The sequence below is a fragment of the Calypte anna genome, chromosome 2 (assembly GCF_003957555.1).
Source record: "Calypte anna isolate BGI_N300 chromosome 2, bCalAnn1_v1.p, whole genome shotgun sequence".
Classification (NCBI taxonomy): domain Eukaryota; kingdom Metazoa; phylum Chordata; class Aves; order Apodiformes; family Trochilidae; genus Calypte; species Calypte anna.
The window spans coordinates 39,381,349-39,399,827 of NC_044245.1; the positions used below are offsets into that span (position 1 = coordinate 39,381,349).

An 18,479-nucleotide genomic window follows, 5' to 3' on the forward strand; every position below is an offset into this window, starting at 1 on the left:
TGAACAGATGCTGTAGGTGAGACTGTGTCAAAACCTACTCTTCCTCCCAGAAACATTCAGTGTTTGTCTGCACTTCATGAGCATTTGTGGTTGACAAGCATGGAAGAATCACAGAATCAGCTGGGTTGGAAAGGATCTCTGGGATCATCAGGTCCAACCCTTGATCCACTACCACTGTGGCTACCAGACCATGGCACTGAGCACCACATCAATCTCTTCTTAAAAACCTCCAGGAACTACATCCACCACTTCTCTGGGCAGCCCATTCCAATCTGATCACCCTCTCTGTAAAGAATTGTTTTCTAATAACCAACCTAAACCTCCCCTGGCAGAGCTTAAGACCATATCCCTTGTCCTGCTGATAGCTGCCTGGGAGAAGAGCCCAACACCCCCAACTCCTTTCAGGGAGCTGTAGAGAGTGATGAGGTCTCCCCTGAGCCTCCTCTTCTCCAGACTGAACACCCCCAGCTCCCTCCCCAGGTTCCCTTCTGTGGAAGCAACTACAAAAGATGCAGTGCCATGGAGGTGGGCCTGAGAAACCCACAGGGGAGAAGACCTGGCGTGGAGGTGGCTCTGGGCATCTGCCCAGTTTGCTGTGCTTCCCTCCCACTTTCTAGGGACAAATTAGAATTTTCAGGTCTTCAGCCATCCCAGCTCCTTGGCCATCCTCACGTGTGCCCAGCTGACCAGCCTCACCCTTGGAGTTTAGGACCCTGGTTAAAATATCATGAGGTTCTAAACATCAGTGAATGGTAGGATTTGGTTTTATTTGTCCAGCAGTGTTTAGTCTTTGAGGTGTTTAATATTGACATGGAGTCTTTGGGGAGAGGGATTGATTTTGTTGGGCTTTGTTGTAAAGCCTTACGCATCTGGTTACGCTTAAGACCTTAGCTTTAGCTAACAACAAGCCTCTTGATAAAATTCACAAGAACTGGCAATACTGCAGACATAGGCTTATCTCCTGGGCATGTTTTGTAAAATTAAGCTATTTTCATTAAAAGAACAAAGAGTAGCATGGTGATGGAGCAGCTGTCATATTTTATTACAAAACACAAATATGTGGGAAATCAATTACAGTACGAGTGCCGCACAATGCATATTTCCAGTAATCCCCCATGGCCGGGGGAAGGTAGAAGCCTGATCTGAGCACAGGAGCAGATGGCAAGCAACTTTAGATAGCTTCACTGCCATTTTTTCTCTTTCAAGTGTTTCTACTTCTCCTTTGATCTTCAGATCTTAAGTTTAACGTGTTTCATCTTCTTTCATTTAGTGTTTTCAAGTTTAACTTTCCCTTTAAATAACTTTTGCTTGGTGGAGCTGGTATTAGTACGGGCTTTGTTATCTTCCATACCGTGAAATATAAGAGGAGAGACAGTTGCTGTCTTTCTTTAGTGTTGTTCACATCCAATAAAATACCAACTGCATCACTGCAGAGGACTTTGCCATTCACCATGCACAGCTGTAAAGATACAATGAAAAAATCCCACCTCACTAAGTTACTAAGACAGGATGCATGTGAAGTTTCTGTAGACTTTCTTGGAAGGTGTGATCGCACATCCCACAACAACCACCTATGAAAGCTTGTTTTCATCATTATCCCATTAAATTTAATTCCTATATTTGAGTAATTAAGTTTGCATTAGTATCCCCTGTGCATATAACATTTTTTTTTACCACTTAAAATCCTTCCTGTTTAAATGAAAAGCCTTTGCAGTGGTTCAAAGTAGAACAGCAAGAGCAGCGTGAGGTGATCTGAATAACCACATGTGATCTGTGTCTCTGTTTCCTCTGTAGCTGTCAGAAATGATAGGAACAAGAAGAAGAAGGAGCCTTCAAAGCAGGAGTCCACAGAAAACTATGAAATGACAGCAGAGTTGGATGATCTCACTGAGAAGATCCGAAAAGCTCACCAGGAAACCTTCCCCTCACTCTGCCAGCTGGGAAAATACACCACAGTAAGTGTGGTCTGTGGGGCACACGGTCTGGATATGTCTGGATGATGTGAGTTTTGCATTGTAGGCTTCAGACATTTTAAGTAGAAGCAGAAATAGATGCATTCCTTGCACCTCCTTAACCCTGAAAAAACACAGGTATTCATGCAAACACAGGGTGAAGAAGAGAAATGGCACTTAACTGTGAGCATTAATTAGTGATATTGTGAGAGACTGGAGGTTTTATCTGGCCAAGAGGCGAGCTTGGAGTGCATGAGTCAGCTACATGCCATCATTCATTAGAAATTCATTGGCTTCTGAAGATGTGATCTCTGCTTGTGCATCAGATTACAACTTTGCAGGTGTAGAGAGTTCTTAAATGCTGCTGGATTACTGGTGACAGTCTTGAAGTTACCAGCGTCAAAGAAGATATGAAATGTCTAAATAAACTGGCTTCAGAAATTCTAATTTGCACTGTATTCCTCTCCCAGCCTGCCAAAATACCACAAAGCATCAAACACTTTTGCTACTTTTTGAAATTAAAAAGTGGCCTCCTGTCAGGAAGGTCAGTAGTGTAGGAATTTTTCCAGACAATGAATCAGGGAAATACATTTTTTCTATACATAAATATGTATATTGCTAGATACGGGGAAGGTCTGTGGTATCCACTAATTTCAGAGAGAAAATTCTATGTCAAGTTTGCAAAAGCAGTAATAAAAGAAGTGCTTAAAAATAAATTGTTAGGTAATGTTTAGAGTCCTGTTGATGTAGAAATGACTTTACTGGGTCTGGTCTTGCTGCCAGCTGTAGCAGCACTGGCTGTTTCAGAGGGACGTGCAGAAGGTCCTGGGACAGTCGAGTGTGTGTTGCTGCCTGGAGAAAAGAAGGCTCCAGAGAGACCTCTAGGAACCTTCCAATATCTGAAGGGAGCTGATGGGAAGGCTGGAGATGGACAGGCTGCAAGGGCCTGTAGTGATAGAATGGGGGGCAATGGTTTTATATTAGAGAAGAGTAGATTTGGACTGAATGTCAGGAAAAAGTTCTTTACCATGAGGGTAGTGAAAAAATGGAACAGGTTGCCCAAGAAGGTAGTTGAGGCCTCGTCCCTGGAGATATTCAAGGTGAGGCTAGATGAGGCTCTGAGCAGCCTGATCCAGTTGAGGGTGTCCCTGCTTACTTCAGGGGTGGCTGGACTAGGTGACCTTTAGAGGTCTCTTCCAACCCTAATTATTCTATGATTATGTATGTGCTATTTCTGCTGAGGCCAAGGAGTTTAGGAGTGGCATGGCTGGGGCTCGGAGATGCCTGCTTTCACTGTCCTTCTTCTCCATGGTTCCCCAGCTGGAGATCTGGGACCAAGACCTAGAGGCTGGGTGAAATACCTCTCACTGCACCACTTTCTCTTTTGAGTAAGTGTTGTGCATTACTCAAAAAATCAAGTTTCTCAGAAAGTAATGTAGGCAAATCCCTGTATGACATCAGTATTCACTGTTTTATGGCACATTCATCTGTTTACGAAGTGCAGGGCTCAAAACACTCAAGTCCAGGTGTAAGGCTTTATATTTAAATGTAAGGAAACCAAGCACACATGGTGTAATGTTAGAAAAAAAAGCAGGCTTTCCGTGTTGCTGGAAGTATTTTTCACAAACGTTTTTCACATCTGATTTTGGGAGTCGTGTAGAATGGTGAGTACTGGGGAAGGCTTCTGTCCTCTGGATGCTTCTCTGGTGCTGTCTGGGTGAGATGTAGTCAAAACAGTCAGTGTGGGCGTGCTGGTAAATATTGCAGAAGCAGACCCCCAGGGGGACCAGCACAGCCTGCAAGGCTGGAAGCTTGAAGCCAGCCAGCTGGTGACATAACCCAAGGCAAAGCTGGAGCTGGTGGGATCCATAGCACGTCTTTTCAAGGAAATTCCTGGATTAATGCCCCTCCACCCCTCCTCTCAGCACGCATGCTTGCGTCCTCATCTTGGAGTGAATAAAATCTTTCCCAACAGGCTCTCAGGCTTCTGCAAACATGGAAGGGCTTTGGGATGAGGGTGAAAAAAAATATTCCCAGTTCAAAGGCAGTGAGTTTATGCCTTGCAGAAGAGGTGATCTGATGTCCACAGCTGGGAGGCTTAGCCAGCCTGGGTGTGTGTTCCAGAGTTTATTGCTCACAGGTTGCCTTGCAAATGGCCTAAGTATCCCAGAATAATAGTCTGCTGCCATAACTTCCAACGTGAGCATTTTAGTACATACTTTTGTGTTACCTCTGAGTCAGAAGAATGCACTGCAGCTGGTGTGATGCTGCTTCCTACTAGCAATTGCCAATGATCCTGGAGGGTTGAAAGATAAACCTGGGCACCTATACGCCTGCATTATGTATTGGAGGCTTAAATATTTTAGCTCTTGAAATGGTGCAGGTGGATGAAATTGGAGAGGGTCTTGTTCCATAACACACTGACCGCTGGTGCCTTTCTCCTTGGGTTCCTGCTGACCCCCACGATGAATTTAAGTCCCTGTTGGAATTTCAGAGCCCTGACTGAGAGAACCTGGATCTAAGTAACAAGCAGATGAATCTGGTCTGCCTGGGGGTCCTGGGTAACCATGACCTGACCAGGCTCTCTCTGGGGCTGGGTATTGGTAGTTCTTATCTTGGGTGAGATTGGACAGCTTGAAGAAAGAGATTTATTGGATTTTATCATTGGTCTGGTGGAATTCCCCAGCAGTTAGCTGCATGTGGCTGAAGTCCCTGCTGCTTTGTCATAATTTGGTACTATACAAGTTACAATAACAAAATTAACCTGAAAAGGTAATTTTTGGCCTAGCTTGAATATGTGAGAGTGATACAGCTTCCTTTAACAGCTGTGTTGAAACTAATAATGGCATTGTTAAATACTGTCTGCATTCTCTGTGTGAAATGTGGAGTATTTAAATAAGAAGACAGAAAAAAAAGGAGTGTGCAGCCCTTTTCCTAAATGCTGAGTCCAAGGGGAGATAGCACCTCATGCCACTCTACTTTTCTTTCTAGTTATATGCTGGTTCAGGTAGAAGATTGCCACCAGTCCTGCTTTTCTGTCCAGTTCTGCAGGTTAGCAGTCATGAAGCACAGTTCACTCACACTGTGAAGCATACGGATTGCTTTTGTAACCTTAGAGTTTTTATGTAATACTTTAAGCAAGAGGTCAGTAGTGGTTGTATCCAGTCAGTGTGGATTCACTTGAATTTCATGAGCATGCTGATAGAGGTGGTGGACAGAAGAAACTGTTCTGCATGCATACCCCCTGTTTGCCTTTGGTTACGTGTATCTTTCAGACTGATTTAAAGCATGATTTTGTTTGTTGCTAAAAAGGACAAAGAATTTCAAGTATAATCAAGTGTAGTAAAAAAGACTTGGCAGAGATACAGTCAATAAAAATACCTGTTCAGATGTTTGGTTTGCGAATCTGGTGCCTCTCACTCATGAGCACTGCATTTCCCAGAGGGAGAGGTTACTAGGTGATTCTGTCCCCCATTCTTTATTTATACCTGTTCAAAACCAGTTTTGAAGAAGCATTTTCAGTTCTGTTTCTTCACACCCGTCTGCTCTTTAAAAACTGTCCCTATCTGTAATAATTACTGTACTTTTGCATAGTTAATAAAAGTCTACTTAAAATAATGGGAGAATAGCACTCAGATTAATTTCCCTGGGTCATTTGACTTAACAGTTGCATTTGGTGGGCAGTGGCAAGTCTATTTCTGCCGATGATGAGAATCAGCAAGCTGTTTAAATATAATGGATTTCAAAAGTACATCATAAATAGATCTGTTTTATTACTGTCATCCAGGTAGGAGAGAGTGCCTTAGTAATTTCTCTGGAGATGTCATACTTTATAGTATAATTGAGTGTAACTATACTGCTTGTCCCTCGAGACTGGCATTATTTGTAAGTCTACAGCTGTGTTACATCCAGCCTCATGATAAAGGGAGATAAAACAGAAAATACTTTTTGCTCTATGAACCCTTGCTCTGGGTTCTCCTGTGTTGCTCTGTGCTGGCTGGAAGCAGAGAGGTTTTGCATCACAGTGGCATTTTTCCTTTTATAAGTGCTGATCTTTAAAAGTTATATGGCTATTGTTCTTATATACACATATATATGTATCTTCATCTCCTGATGCCAGGAGGGGTGCTCTGGTCCTCCGTGAGCTTGCTGGAGCTGGAGTGCATGGCTGCTTTTGCTAAAGAGGCATAGCAAGTGTTCCTGATTAGGGCAGAGTGCCCCTGTGAGCCTTGTTTCCTTTATAAAGTGGATTTTAAAGACGGTAGGGATTCTGCTACTGTGTATGTTTCTGTGAGTACCTCATCCCATATCGTTAATGCAGAGATAGAGCAGCCTGCAATGAAAAAACAAAAATGATGGAAAAAATGGGATCAATTTATGTGGTAAGAATGGCTGTTTAATTGGATTTCATAGCAAGGTTGGGCTTTTCCACTGATAAAGATGCCACTAGGGTGTATTACAGTATTGTTCCACCATATGTGCGCCTGGTGCAAAGGCCTGAAAAACATGCAAGGCTGCTCCTGGAAAAGACACCCAAAAACTGCTTCAGTAAAATATTCAGGAAAAGTCATAGCGTCTGCATCTTTTCCACAGCATGGTTAGAGGAGATCCCCAGGCAAATTTAATCAGAGTTTCTGTTTATAACGTGCATTTTATTAACCCCGTATTTTACTGTTCAACCTATACATTGATACTGAGTCGGTTTTGGTTTCACATATTCAGAAATTCTGCTAAAATCTAGCTTTTTTCTCTGACTCTTGCAACTACATTCATGACAGAATAAAATGGTAAAGTCCTTCCCATTCGTAGCATCTCAGAGATAATGTGTAAACCACATTAGCTCCAACGCTGAGGAATCTGGCACCTGGGGTAATAAAACACCCGGTTATTTTCTGTTTTATTAACTGCCCCTTCTCTTCAGTTTGCATAATAGTGAGTTAGATTTACATTTGTTAGGACGGCCGTGCATTACTCTTAATAGGGGACATGTCAAACTTCCCATTGCTGGTACTGCAGCGTGATAAAGTAACCTCATATGATACTGATGAAGATTTCGTTCACACTTGCTGGTTTCATGCAACGTCTTTTTTTCCAGATGGATACCCTATTGTAAAATGATTTCCTGCTTTAGGCTCTGCTTTGTGTAGCTCTCCGCTATGCCATCTTTCTATGAACTGGATAAACTGCCTATTAAATTTAATTACAGCCTGAATGACTGCACATCTTGATCTTATTTTTTCTCCAATGTACTGTATTTCACCAAGGTCCTTGAGGATGAAATAAAATAAATCTGAAGGATGCATACTCCAATAGCCGAAAGAAATGTTTCAAAGGGCAATACAGTGACTGTTAACCCATTAGTTTTGGACAATTTTGAAGGCAATTCTTTAGGTTTAGTGTTAGAAAGACATTTTCTCCTAACTTTCCTTTTGCCATTAGAAAAACAACACTAAAACCAAAATGAAAACAAAACAAAAAAAATAGAGAAACTTTCCAGGATAAAAACTCAGATAGAAATGATGAAGTTAATTTCTCATCCCTTAAAAAGAGAGGGTGGGGAAGAGCACCTGTGCACCTTCGAACTGTTCAGCATGGTTGGCATTTATATTTTCCAGTAAGTGCCCCACAGAAACATTGCCAGCTCCACCCAGTTGCAGGTGAGGGTGAATGTCAGGCTGGCAGTGCCCTTGGGACCCATCAGGATTTATCTCCTTTGTGATTGACAAAGGTTGTGATGCCCATGAGGGCAAGCCCAGCAGGGGGTGACAGAGCATCACAGCCACGCTGTGCTCATCGCATGTCCCTTCATCAGCCTCTTCAGGCCCTGTGTCCTTCCCATGAACCGAAGAAAGCTGATGGGTTCAAAGGCTTCTAAGGGGGTGAATGTCCTCACCGTCAACAGCAGTGGTGGCAGGGTCACTGGACATCTTTCCTCCATGCAATCTGTGTAAGCTGAATGCTTTCTGATGGCTATTTATCTGACAGATTTTTAGGTTGAGACTCCTCACATTTAACTTTGAAATTAAAGTTAATTTAACATTTTAACTTCAACCAGCTGAGGCTAAGTCAGGTAGTCACATGGACTTTCCTTGCAGCTAGGGAGAAAGCCACCACCTGAGATGATACTCCTTTACCTACCTTAAGTACCTATCTGGAGTGGATGAGCTTTTTTTTGGAGATGCCTCTCTCCGTTGGTCAGCAAGCCCAGATGAGACATGGGAGAAACTGTGTGCATGATTGCAACTCAGCACCTTTTGCAAATCCAAAACAAGTGTATTTTTTTCAGGTAAAATTCCTCTTGCAACAAAGTGATGGCCCAGATACTGAAGGCAACTGCAACATGCACTGTATTTGGTGGCTGATAAAAGAGTGGGAGTGACCATCGTGCTGGCTGCATCCCAAACAGCATTGGGTGAAATGCTGGCAGAATTGGGAGCATGCTGCCTGCTGGGGTAGGAGGAGGGTGACCTCGGGTATTTCAGAACTCCATCCTCATCAGTTTCTTGCCACCCCACAGGAATCATGGATGAGCTGGAAACGACTCACCAGGTCTCTCCTTTACCCCATCTTTTGCAGGATCAGTGTCCAATAGATCACAGTAACTTCTGAGTCAGATGGTTCTTGTCTGGCATGTTTGTCTTTTTCAAGGCCTAAGTGGTTATTCTGCATGTATGAAAACACGAGCTGAATCACGAACTTAATGCAGCTTTGCTACCCATCCTAGCAAATTATGGACTTGAATACTTGGAAACAGCCTCTGAAAGATGCAGCTGTGATGTCCTTGCAGCACTTCAAACAGTAGGGTGTATGTTGGATGTACTGTCCAATGAACAGATAGCATTCATTAGTGCACATGGCATTTTCCCTAACATCATGTGAAGAATTGTTCTTTAATTCATGGGAGACTGTGGCTTGAGAAAACTGTAGAACATTTGCAGAGCCACAGAGCAGATAAATTAAGTAGAACTAATTTGTTAAGACCCTAAGTATGTGAAACTATGTTCCAAATATTGTGCTGTTTTTTCCAGATGAGGGCCCGATATTCTTGTTCCACTGTTCATTTATATTTTCTGGGGTACAACTGTAAATTGTCTCACTCAATGCACTTATTATATAATGACAAGGAAGAGTAATGACAGTGGCATTTGGAAATGTTTAAGTTCATTTGTATTCCTTGTACAGATGGCCTCTGCGATCGTAAGTAACAGAGAAATATCCAAGGAATTTTCAGGCAATTAATCCAAGTTTAAAACCAGCATCATCCCACGAGCAAGCTGCAGAAAATGCCTGGAATGCTAATAGAAAGTACTTCTGGAAGGGGTACTCGGTTGTTGTTTCTTTCCCTTGAAAACCATTTACTGAAAGGGATGTTGTTGATTCATGGTGCCTTCTCTCTCTTTCCAGAACTCCAGTGCAGATCATCGGGTTCGACTAGACCTCGGGCTTTGGGACAAATTCAGTGAACTTGCAACAAAGTGCATTATTAAAATAGTGGAATTTGCGAAGCGATTGCCAGGCTTTACAAGTTTGACCATTGCAGACCAGATAACTTTACTTAAAGCAGCCTGCCTGGATATACTGGTATGTCTTTTTAACATCTTTGTTATGCTACTAATGTATATTCTATTCTTTTCTCCTGTAATTGACATGGAGAGGGGCTCAAATACCTCTCTGGCCTTATGGGTGCAACAACGAACTCATCACATAGTCTGGTGTGGTCACAAGTGGACTGCAGAATGTCTACAGATGAATGTTACGAGGGATGAGGATACTGTTAAAAATATACAGAATGTCCTTGTAGTTTGTGGATAGTTTGGTGCAGTTGCAAGAAATTGCACATTTTGGGATTGGGGTACTGACTTGAAGTATTTGCAAGTTGGGAAAAATTTCTGTGTCATTAACACTGAAGGGAGATCTGGTACCCTTTGCTGCCTCCTTCCTTCTCCAAAATATAACACTGGATAAAGGAAATCTAGAAAGACAGCCCACTGTATTTTGGTTTAGGAATGTGCTGTACCTGTGGTCATGAGGTAGTTAAAGGAATAAGATACAAATCTTCAGTGGGTTTTTTGCAGGTTGTAGAGGGGTAACTGCTGTGCCTGGAGCCTGGCAGGCACGAGCCTCAGCACACAGACTCCTCTGCTTTTACCAGTGCTGCAGGCACCTGTGGCAAGTGGATGCTGGAATGGACTCTGCACAGATTTTAGCTAAATGCCATTTTATTCTAAGTAGGCAAGCATACAACCTGCAGCAGGGAACTGTGCAGATGAGCTTGGAATTTTTCTCCAGACCTTGCCACTGTGTCAAGGCAAGCTGTCTTCCCTCCCTTTGTCTCCAGTTGTTTCTGTCACGCTGACCTTCAGAGAAGCCCTCTGGGATCTCAGCATTTCTTTATCAAGACCTTAGAGATCTTCAGGCGTTTAGTGGCAAATACTCTTATTATTATTGGTTGTAGCAATACCTTTCAGTAGAACAGTGTTTTCAGTGTGTTTTAAACATATTTTTTTCTGAGTACAAACCTTCAGCCTTCATTGAGCCATTCATGGCCAAGAAGCCCATTGTATAGCTAAGGCTAAGAGATATTTTTGGTATGACACAGGAGTTTAAACCAAGGAATTTGAAGTTGGAGTAATTAATCTTGGAATTTCTAAAAGTGCATTGCTTCAAACAGGATCATATTGAGGAGGACATTAACTGCTGTGACCTTTTCCTCTTGTTTTGTCAAAAGCTGTTTTGAAGAATTGCATTTAGAGGACATTGATGAAAGAGGAAGAGGGGTGGGAGAGGGGATAGGATATCATTCTCCGGCCTGTAAAAAAGGGAAGGTTGAGGTTGCCCCGCTGTGCCTGAGAGTCACCTCTTGTTGTCCCCTTCATCCAGGCACTCATTCAGATGTGGCCATCTCATTGTTCCTGTGTGTGGTCCCTCCACAGGTCAGGACCATTCATTACCAATTGCACGCCTGTCGTCACCGGCTCGGTCCTTATAAGACACAGTCAGGTTCTCCTTACACCGAAAGGCATACAGTAATCAATACACTGTGGCATTGTCTCAAGTGTATTCTGCCAGAGGGATGGGAACTGCTTTGTGTTTTGCTGTTGTAGCCAGTACCGAGTAGTTAATAGAGAAACTACCCAAAACGGGTGAGGAGGAGTCAGGATATAGAAAGAATCTGCACATCCAAACTCCTTACCCCCTGAACTCCATCCCTTAAGCTGCCCTCCCCTATTTGTTGCTGCAGTTCTCTGGCATCATAGCTGCTGATAAAAAACATACCCCAATGCTGTAATTGCTCTGGATCCTTGCAAGCCCCTGGCACTCTTTGTTGGGGTGGGTAGTGGGATCTTACCCTGAGAGCACACACAGCCCCTGTGGCATGGGATCCCCCTGGCAGCTCTGCTCACTGCTTGCATTGCCAGCACTGGCTGGACAGTGTCAAGTATTTAGGGGTAGCCTTTCTGCTAGCAGTTTTATCTGAAGTGCCTAGATAAAGGCACTTCACAGCCTTTGATCAAAGTGACTAAATAAAAGCCTCGTTGCCAGATTAGAAAAAGAATAATGAAGCAGGTGGTAAATGGTGACTATATTTCAAATAATTAATGGATAGAAAGGCTTGAATCTTTAATACAATTCATTGCTTTCACTTTGTGGCCATGTGGCAGCCTTCAAGCTCTAGTTATAAACTTTGGTGTGACCTGTGATTCTGGGTCATCTGCTCATTCTCTTTTTTCATTTAACATGAAGCTGGACAAGGCAACACATCTGAAGGAGCAGGGCATAGCGACTGCCATAGCTCCCTATAGCAGCGAGGGGCTGAGGCTTTACCAAAACCAGTAGCAGATAAGGCATAGTTGCTGCCAAGAGTCCTAACTTTCCTGCATGACATTTACATGAGCTTTATGTGACTATTTTATGTGCTCCTTAAAAAGAAAAAGGGTAATTACCACGAGCAGAGTAATGTGTAGTGCATGTGCTGTCTGTGAAATGCCCATACCCATTAAACCCACATCACCTGCACATCATGAGAATTGCAGTGCAGCTCTGTATCTTTTTTTTAGCTAAGTTTCAGCACTTGGAGAAGCATTTTATTAGCACATATTTCCCCTCCTAGCAAGCTAGTTCTGCTAATTATGACGAGGGTTTTGAACATTTTATCTTGTGCACTGAGATGCAGAGCAGGCACCCCTGTGGCGCCTACCTGATGTCTGCTGTGAAAGCACTGCCCAGCGTGGGCATTGATGTACACTCATGATCCTGCTGCTGTGCAATCCCCTGGACATGTCCCCAGAGCTGCAGCATCCAGGAGGAACAAGATGAGGTTCCTAGCCCAGCCAGGTAGGATGGCCAAGCTACCCCCTCTCAGCAGGACCCCAGTTCACTGCCCACCCAGCAGCACTGGGCTGTGAGGAGCCTGTGGCATTTACGGACCCTGCCAAGGGGTCACAGGATCATTAAGGTTGGAAAAGTCCTGCAAGATTATCAAGTCCAACTGTCAGCCCCACACCACCATGCTTTAAGTGCCTTGTCTACATATTTTTTTAACATCTCCAGGGTTGGTGACTCTGTTACTTCCCTGTGGAGCTCTGCTCACTTGGTTTCTGCAGCCATAGATGCTTAAACCCCCTAACAGGCTGACAAAGGAAATGGTGCCAGGAGCTCAGTAAAATCCATTGGGCATGGGCCAGAGAATTGTTTTACATACAAACAAACTAAATCTCTGGAAGGGCAATAACATCTAGGCTCGCACGGCAGCTGAAGGCATTGTGGATGGTGATATTTATATGTGCTCTGATGCCAAAAGTTTTAGGGATAAGTACGGCTAAAATTCAGTCAGCAACCCTCATAAAAGTGAGTGCTTCTGTCTGCTGGTACACTGGCCTGGCAGTGGTTGAGCATCCCCAGCCTTCCCAAGCTCTGGCAAAATGAATATAGAAAGAGTCAGCTTGTCTTAAATCCGATGGATAAAAACCTTAGAAGTCCTTGAATGCTAATCCTTAATAAGGTCATTTTTGCCTTCTGTTGTAAAATGCTGTGTATTAGTGCTAAGAAGGCTTTTTATGGTGTGTGCAGAATAACCCTTTGCTGGTGGGGTATGGCAGCACCATGGAGACTTGTTCACTGTTTTAGAGTCACCTGCTTGGGTTTCTCCTCTTCCAAACTGTCCCAGCTGGCTAAGGCAGCCAGTGTGTGACAACAGCATTTCTTTAAAAAAAAAAACAAAAACAGGTTTCCCTAAAAACTCTGTTTAAAATGAGTTACATTTCTGTAATAGCAACAATTTTGTAAATCTGCTTTTGGGATGGTTTTGATTCTGTGCAGTGTGTAGTGGTTTTGCTTTGAGATTTGTAACTGGTTCATAGGAGACACTTTAAGATATAAATACTCTTTAAAACAAAGAGTCCTTTAATCATGGGCAACAACCTTAATTACAGCTGGAAGTGGCATTTAAGAGCAGAGTGACAACTAAAATACTTGGCTTGGTTACAAACTCTAAACAAGACTGAGGACATTAGGAGGATGTCTTCTAGACAGTGGTTCAGTTTAAAACAGAGAAAGATAGCATGGGTTCTTATTTTAAAGTGCTGACATTTCCCATATGTTCTTCAGTGAATATGAGCTTGAAATCAGCTTCACTTCAACACTGGAAGTTTGCCCAAGAAAGGTTTAGCAATATCCATGGCGTTTCACAGATCTTGATGAAGGATGCAAATTAAAAAAAAAAAAAAAAAGAAAAGAAAAAGAAAAAAAAAAACCAAACCAAAACACACACAACGTTTCAAATGATCTGTCTCGAAGTTTAATAACAGTGTGTTGTGGGATAATGTCGAAGGAATGCAGGAGAAACCCGAGACCTGATGGCTGCAGTCGAGCTGAATGCTTTGCAGCAAACACACAGCTGAGCAGGGGCTGTGGCAGTGCCCCAGCAGAGCCCCTCCAGAGCCTCCTCTAGTTGATGCTGGTGCATTTCAGTGTGAAAGCCTGAAGCCTGCCTTTTGCAAAAAGAAAGCTGTCTTATTTGCTGCCTAAGCCTGGAAGTAGCTAAATTCCGTGGTAGCTTTATGTTTTAATTATAAATGTTGTAAGGCCCCTGGAAGTCTGCTTCTGTGCGTGCCCACAGGGGCTCGAGGCTGAGGATAACCCCAAATTCATTCCCAATGAGGATCCAGTCTGGAAGTCATCTTCTGTGCTAGGCTTGGGGGGGGGGGTTGGTGATCTGGTTGGTCTTTGCTGAGCAGCCTCAGCCCACACCCCCAGATGGAGTTGGGCTTACAGCACCAGGGGGTGAGCATGGAGAGCTTCCCAGAGGCAGAAGCCAATTGTGTGGCAGGAGATGTGTGTTCAACCCCCCGGGTTGCTTGGGATAACCCCTCCCAGGCATCCCAGTCCCTCTTGGCCCAGCAGCACTGACTGGCAGCAGGTATCCAGAGCTGCCCTTGGAGAGAGGATACAGAGGAATTGTATTCGCTGCTGCTGGGGAGGCTGCAGGCGGCCATCAGGAAGCACCCTGGCATTGCCCAGTTTAGCTCCAAGTCCTGCTCTGCTCATGTGTTGGGCTGGGGAGTCCTGAGGGTGTGGAGGGAGGAACTCTCCTTGCTGAGGCTTAGCAGTTAAAGTAGCACTGGAAAGAAAGAGGCTGCCTCCTTTCTCCCCAGCTGAGTGAAGGGGAAATCAGTGCCACTTAATGAACTACAGAGCCTCCAGTTCCTCCTAATGTTGGGTACCTCATCCTCACAGGCCACACACCCTTGCTGGAAGGCAAGTACCATATGTGCAGGCTTCTGGTGGGAAGGAAGAGTTGCACTCCAGTTTCTCTTGCGTGCCATTAGAGAAGTAAATCCAGTAGCTCTTGGGTTTCTCAATAACTCTGCAAAGTTTTCAAACCTCACCTTTCTGCAAAATAACAAACTCTGCATGTTTCTTCTCCTCTATATGCAATCTTTTAATGATTTAAAAGGGTAACCAACAGTGAACTTTACAGGAGAGAACTGCCGCTGGTTACTGGCAGCGCAGAATATGGTGAACATGCTGTCTCTTGTTGACAGGGTGCCATGCTTTGTAATGTTGATTTCTGCTAATAATCCTTAAAATGCACTTCAGCTCTTCCACAAAACTTTTGGAGTTACCAGCAGCTTTTTAAGATCACTTCTATTAGCAGGCAACTTGTGGTTAGTCAAGAATTCGAGTGCCGTGCGTTGGTGTTTGTGCCTCTCTTGGTTGTTGATTCAAAAAATTTCAAGAGCTTATTGTAATTCAGGGGTAGGGAACTGATGTGAAACATGCCTGTCCAACCACATAGAGCTTCAGTGTATACCCACAGTGTGAGATAAGATTATTGCTGAGATAGAAAACAGTTGAAGAGCTTTCTGCAGAAATACACCCTATTAAGTCTCTTACCGAGTAATTTAAGCAGAGAAAGAAAAGCTTCCCTGTAGGTCTCTTACATGCCATGTCCTCCTCATTCTCCTCCCTGCTTATTTGGAGCAGTGTTGCCAGGGAAAGATGAAAGTGGGAGAACCAAGCCCAGGCTGGTCAGCTGCCAAGTGCTGGGGCCTCTGACTCAGAGCTTTGGCAACTATAGGAATAATTAAAATTCTCTCTGTGCTCACTTATATTTGTGTAAATCTTTTTTGTTGAATCTTTAAAACAAAGTAGGATGGCTGTATGGGAAATAAATACAGTCAAGCCCTAAAAAAATACGGACATTGTCTGAACTCAGCTAGCCAGCTAGATTTCTGCAAGGTTTTAGTTTAGTTTAGGGAAAGGCCTTCTCCCATCTCTGATTATTTTCAGCATTCAGTATCGATATGTGCAACAGGAATATGTCCACATGATGGACATCTCTTTTATTTGATCCTCAAGGCAGTGTTCATTCACAGCAGCTGTACAAACCAGCCTGTGCTGTACAGGGTCCATCAGAGGAGACATCCTGGGTTCTCTCTGAGAGGTGAAAGTGTTGCCCCCACACCCCCTCTCTCCAGCCATGCTGCCATGGACCCTCCACTGCAGCCACACTCCTGACGCTGCCCTGACACCAGGGGTGTTTACTAACAAAATGCAGAGCATTCTCAGTGTTTTATTCATGCGTTTTGCATTCCTCCCCAGTCCAGTTGGAGGTGTGAATCCCCACCCTCCCCTTTTCATCTGAAGCGCTCTTTTATCTGGGGTCAGTGCTGGGTGGCTGTCAGCAGACAAGGTAGCTTGCCAAAACCAACACTGCCTGGGCTTGTGCAGGGGTGGGTGACACTGGCAGCAGCGGGGAGGGATGCTCTGCACGGGGTAGGCAGGGTGAGTGCCCTTTCCAGCACTGCCTGGGGATTGGGGTGGGGGAAGCACCAGAGCTGCAGGAGGCCAACCAGAGGGTGAGGAGGTTTGGTGTCACTACACATGGACCCAAAAACAACAGTAAAAGAAGACAAGCTGGGCAAACTCCTCGGGCTTCTAGCAGGCCAGGCTGCTGGCAGCCCCTCACAGCAGCCCCGTCAGTGGAAGTTCAAAGTTTGATAAGCTGCCCAGGTGCCCAGGCTGGCAAGATAAGCAGCACTCCATGGAGGCTGGAGCTGCAGCTGCTTGGGAGATGGAGTGAGGGCTTTTCTCTGCTCATGGGGACTGTGTTCCCATAGTGGTGTTTTCCTACCTGCTGTCACAGAAGAAAGGGAGGCACCCCCAAATACAGGAGATGTTCTGCCTCTGTCACCGACTCACAGTCTGCATACACCCACACAAAGAACCACGGAGATGCTTAGTCCTTACCAAAGGCACAGCCCAGAGAAGCACTGTCATGCAAAATTGACCCCCAAAATCAGTTAAATATGTGTATGTTGGAAGAGGTGAGTTATTTTTGTGATCTTGCTGGATGAGACCAGCAGAGCAATAGTGATATAGCATACTAATTAAGGAGCAGTTCATGTTAATATTCTGGTAATGTTGGTTAGTTAAGTGCTGAGGATTGCCTGGAAGTTTTGTTTATTTTGTAACTCAGGGGAAAAATTCTGTTCTTAAAGCTGTTAGTAAAAAATACATATAGTTAACTGAGTGCTCATGTTGTACCCGAGAACTTTCATGCTACTAGAACTCAACAAACCAATAATTTTATTTCAGATTGTTTCAACAAGTCCATGTGTTACAGTTCTGTGGGTAATTTGCCATATCAAGAAAGTGCAACAAACCTGTCGTATTTTTTTTTTCATATTTTCATATGTGGAATTCTTCATATTTTTTTTCTGCCCTTCTACAGATCCTTAGAATTTGCACAAGATACACACCAGAACAAGACACCATGACCTTTTCAGATGGCCTTACCCTAAACCGAACTCAGATGCACAACGCCGGCTTTGGCCCCCTGACTGATCTCGTGTTCACCTTTGCCAACCAGCTTCTGCCTTTGGAAATGGATGATACAGAAACTGGGCTCCTCAGTGCCATCTGCTTAATCTGTGGAGGTATCGTACAGAATGAACTGGGATGCATATGATGAGAAGGACAGACACAATAAGACTTTATGTTTTACTTATTTTGCTTTCCTGTACTAAAAGATGCAAAATATTTATGTGCAATATTGTGATGTTGTATAAACAACTTAACACAAAATGTCTGTCTTCCACTGGTGATAAATTACTGGGTTTTGTTACTGTTCTTATCCAATCATTACATCAAGCAACTGATCCTATTACTTGCCTTTTGAGGACTACACAATATATCCAGCTGCATTTTCATATAAGCAGTATATAGGCACTTGTATGCATAAACTTTGTTAAAGCAAGAAGCCCATTATTCATGTGCATAAATATAATTATATGCATATAGTTCCATTCACATAGAAATTGCTGGTGAAAACTTTCTTGAGGAAAAAAGTAGATTATACTTTGAAATTAGCTTACTGATTGGACGGGGTGATTACAACTTGAAAGGGGCATTGCCAAGTAAAATAAGGTAAAATAATGGTTTTAATGTACACAAAAGCAAAGGCTCAGATGATTTCTAAAATCGTCTGTAAATTTCTGCTAGTTTGATCCCCCATTCTCTCTCATCCTTTGCAAAATCTGGACTAGCAATAGAAACACACCTTGTTTAGATGGGCCATTTTGTTGAGCTACAAACTGAGTGCTGCTAGAAAACGTTTAAAAAACAAGAGTCAGACTTTGTTGACAATGCCCCTTGCTCAAAAAAAAGTTCAAAATCTTCCTAATTTTAAGTGTCTCTAATTATAACCTATCAAAAGCTCAAGTGGCTTTGAGATGTCATTAATATGTGACCGGTTAATCTTGGTTTACGGGTGACATTTGTTGTCACTCAAGCTAGCACTGCCATCTGCTGATAACTGATGGTAGCTCACTTCATTTTAGTTCTGATTAAAAGAACAAAACCCAAAAAACCAATTAGCTGTTGTCGTTTTGCATACCTAAGTAGCTTATCAATGACGCATATAAAATTAATTCTGAAATACTGTTTCCAGCAATATTTTTTTGCCTTGGAGAGGAAGGTACAAGAGTAAACTGCTAAATCTGGACCACTAAAGTGACAAACCTT

The 18,479-nt window shown here is 43.4% G+C and overlaps 1 protein-coding gene across 2 annotated transcripts in view; it reads left to right on the forward strand.

Moving 5' to 3' along the window:
• The window catches only part of RARB (retinoic acid receptor beta), a 195,895-nt gene that overhangs the window by 172,860 nt on the left and 4,556 nt on the right, over positions 1 to 18,479 (forward strand). For both annotated transcript variants that reach the window (XM_008504353.2, XM_008504354.2), the window contains exons 4-6: positions 1,795 to 1,955; positions 9,357 to 9,533; positions 17,188 to 17,392. In XM_008504353.2, coding sequence (XP_008502575.1) covers positions 1,795 to 1,955; positions 9,357 to 9,533; positions 17,188 to 17,392 — 543 coding nt within the window. The remainder of the gene's footprint in view (positions 1 to 1,794; positions 1,956 to 9,356; positions 9,534 to 17,187; positions 17,393 to 18,479) is intronic.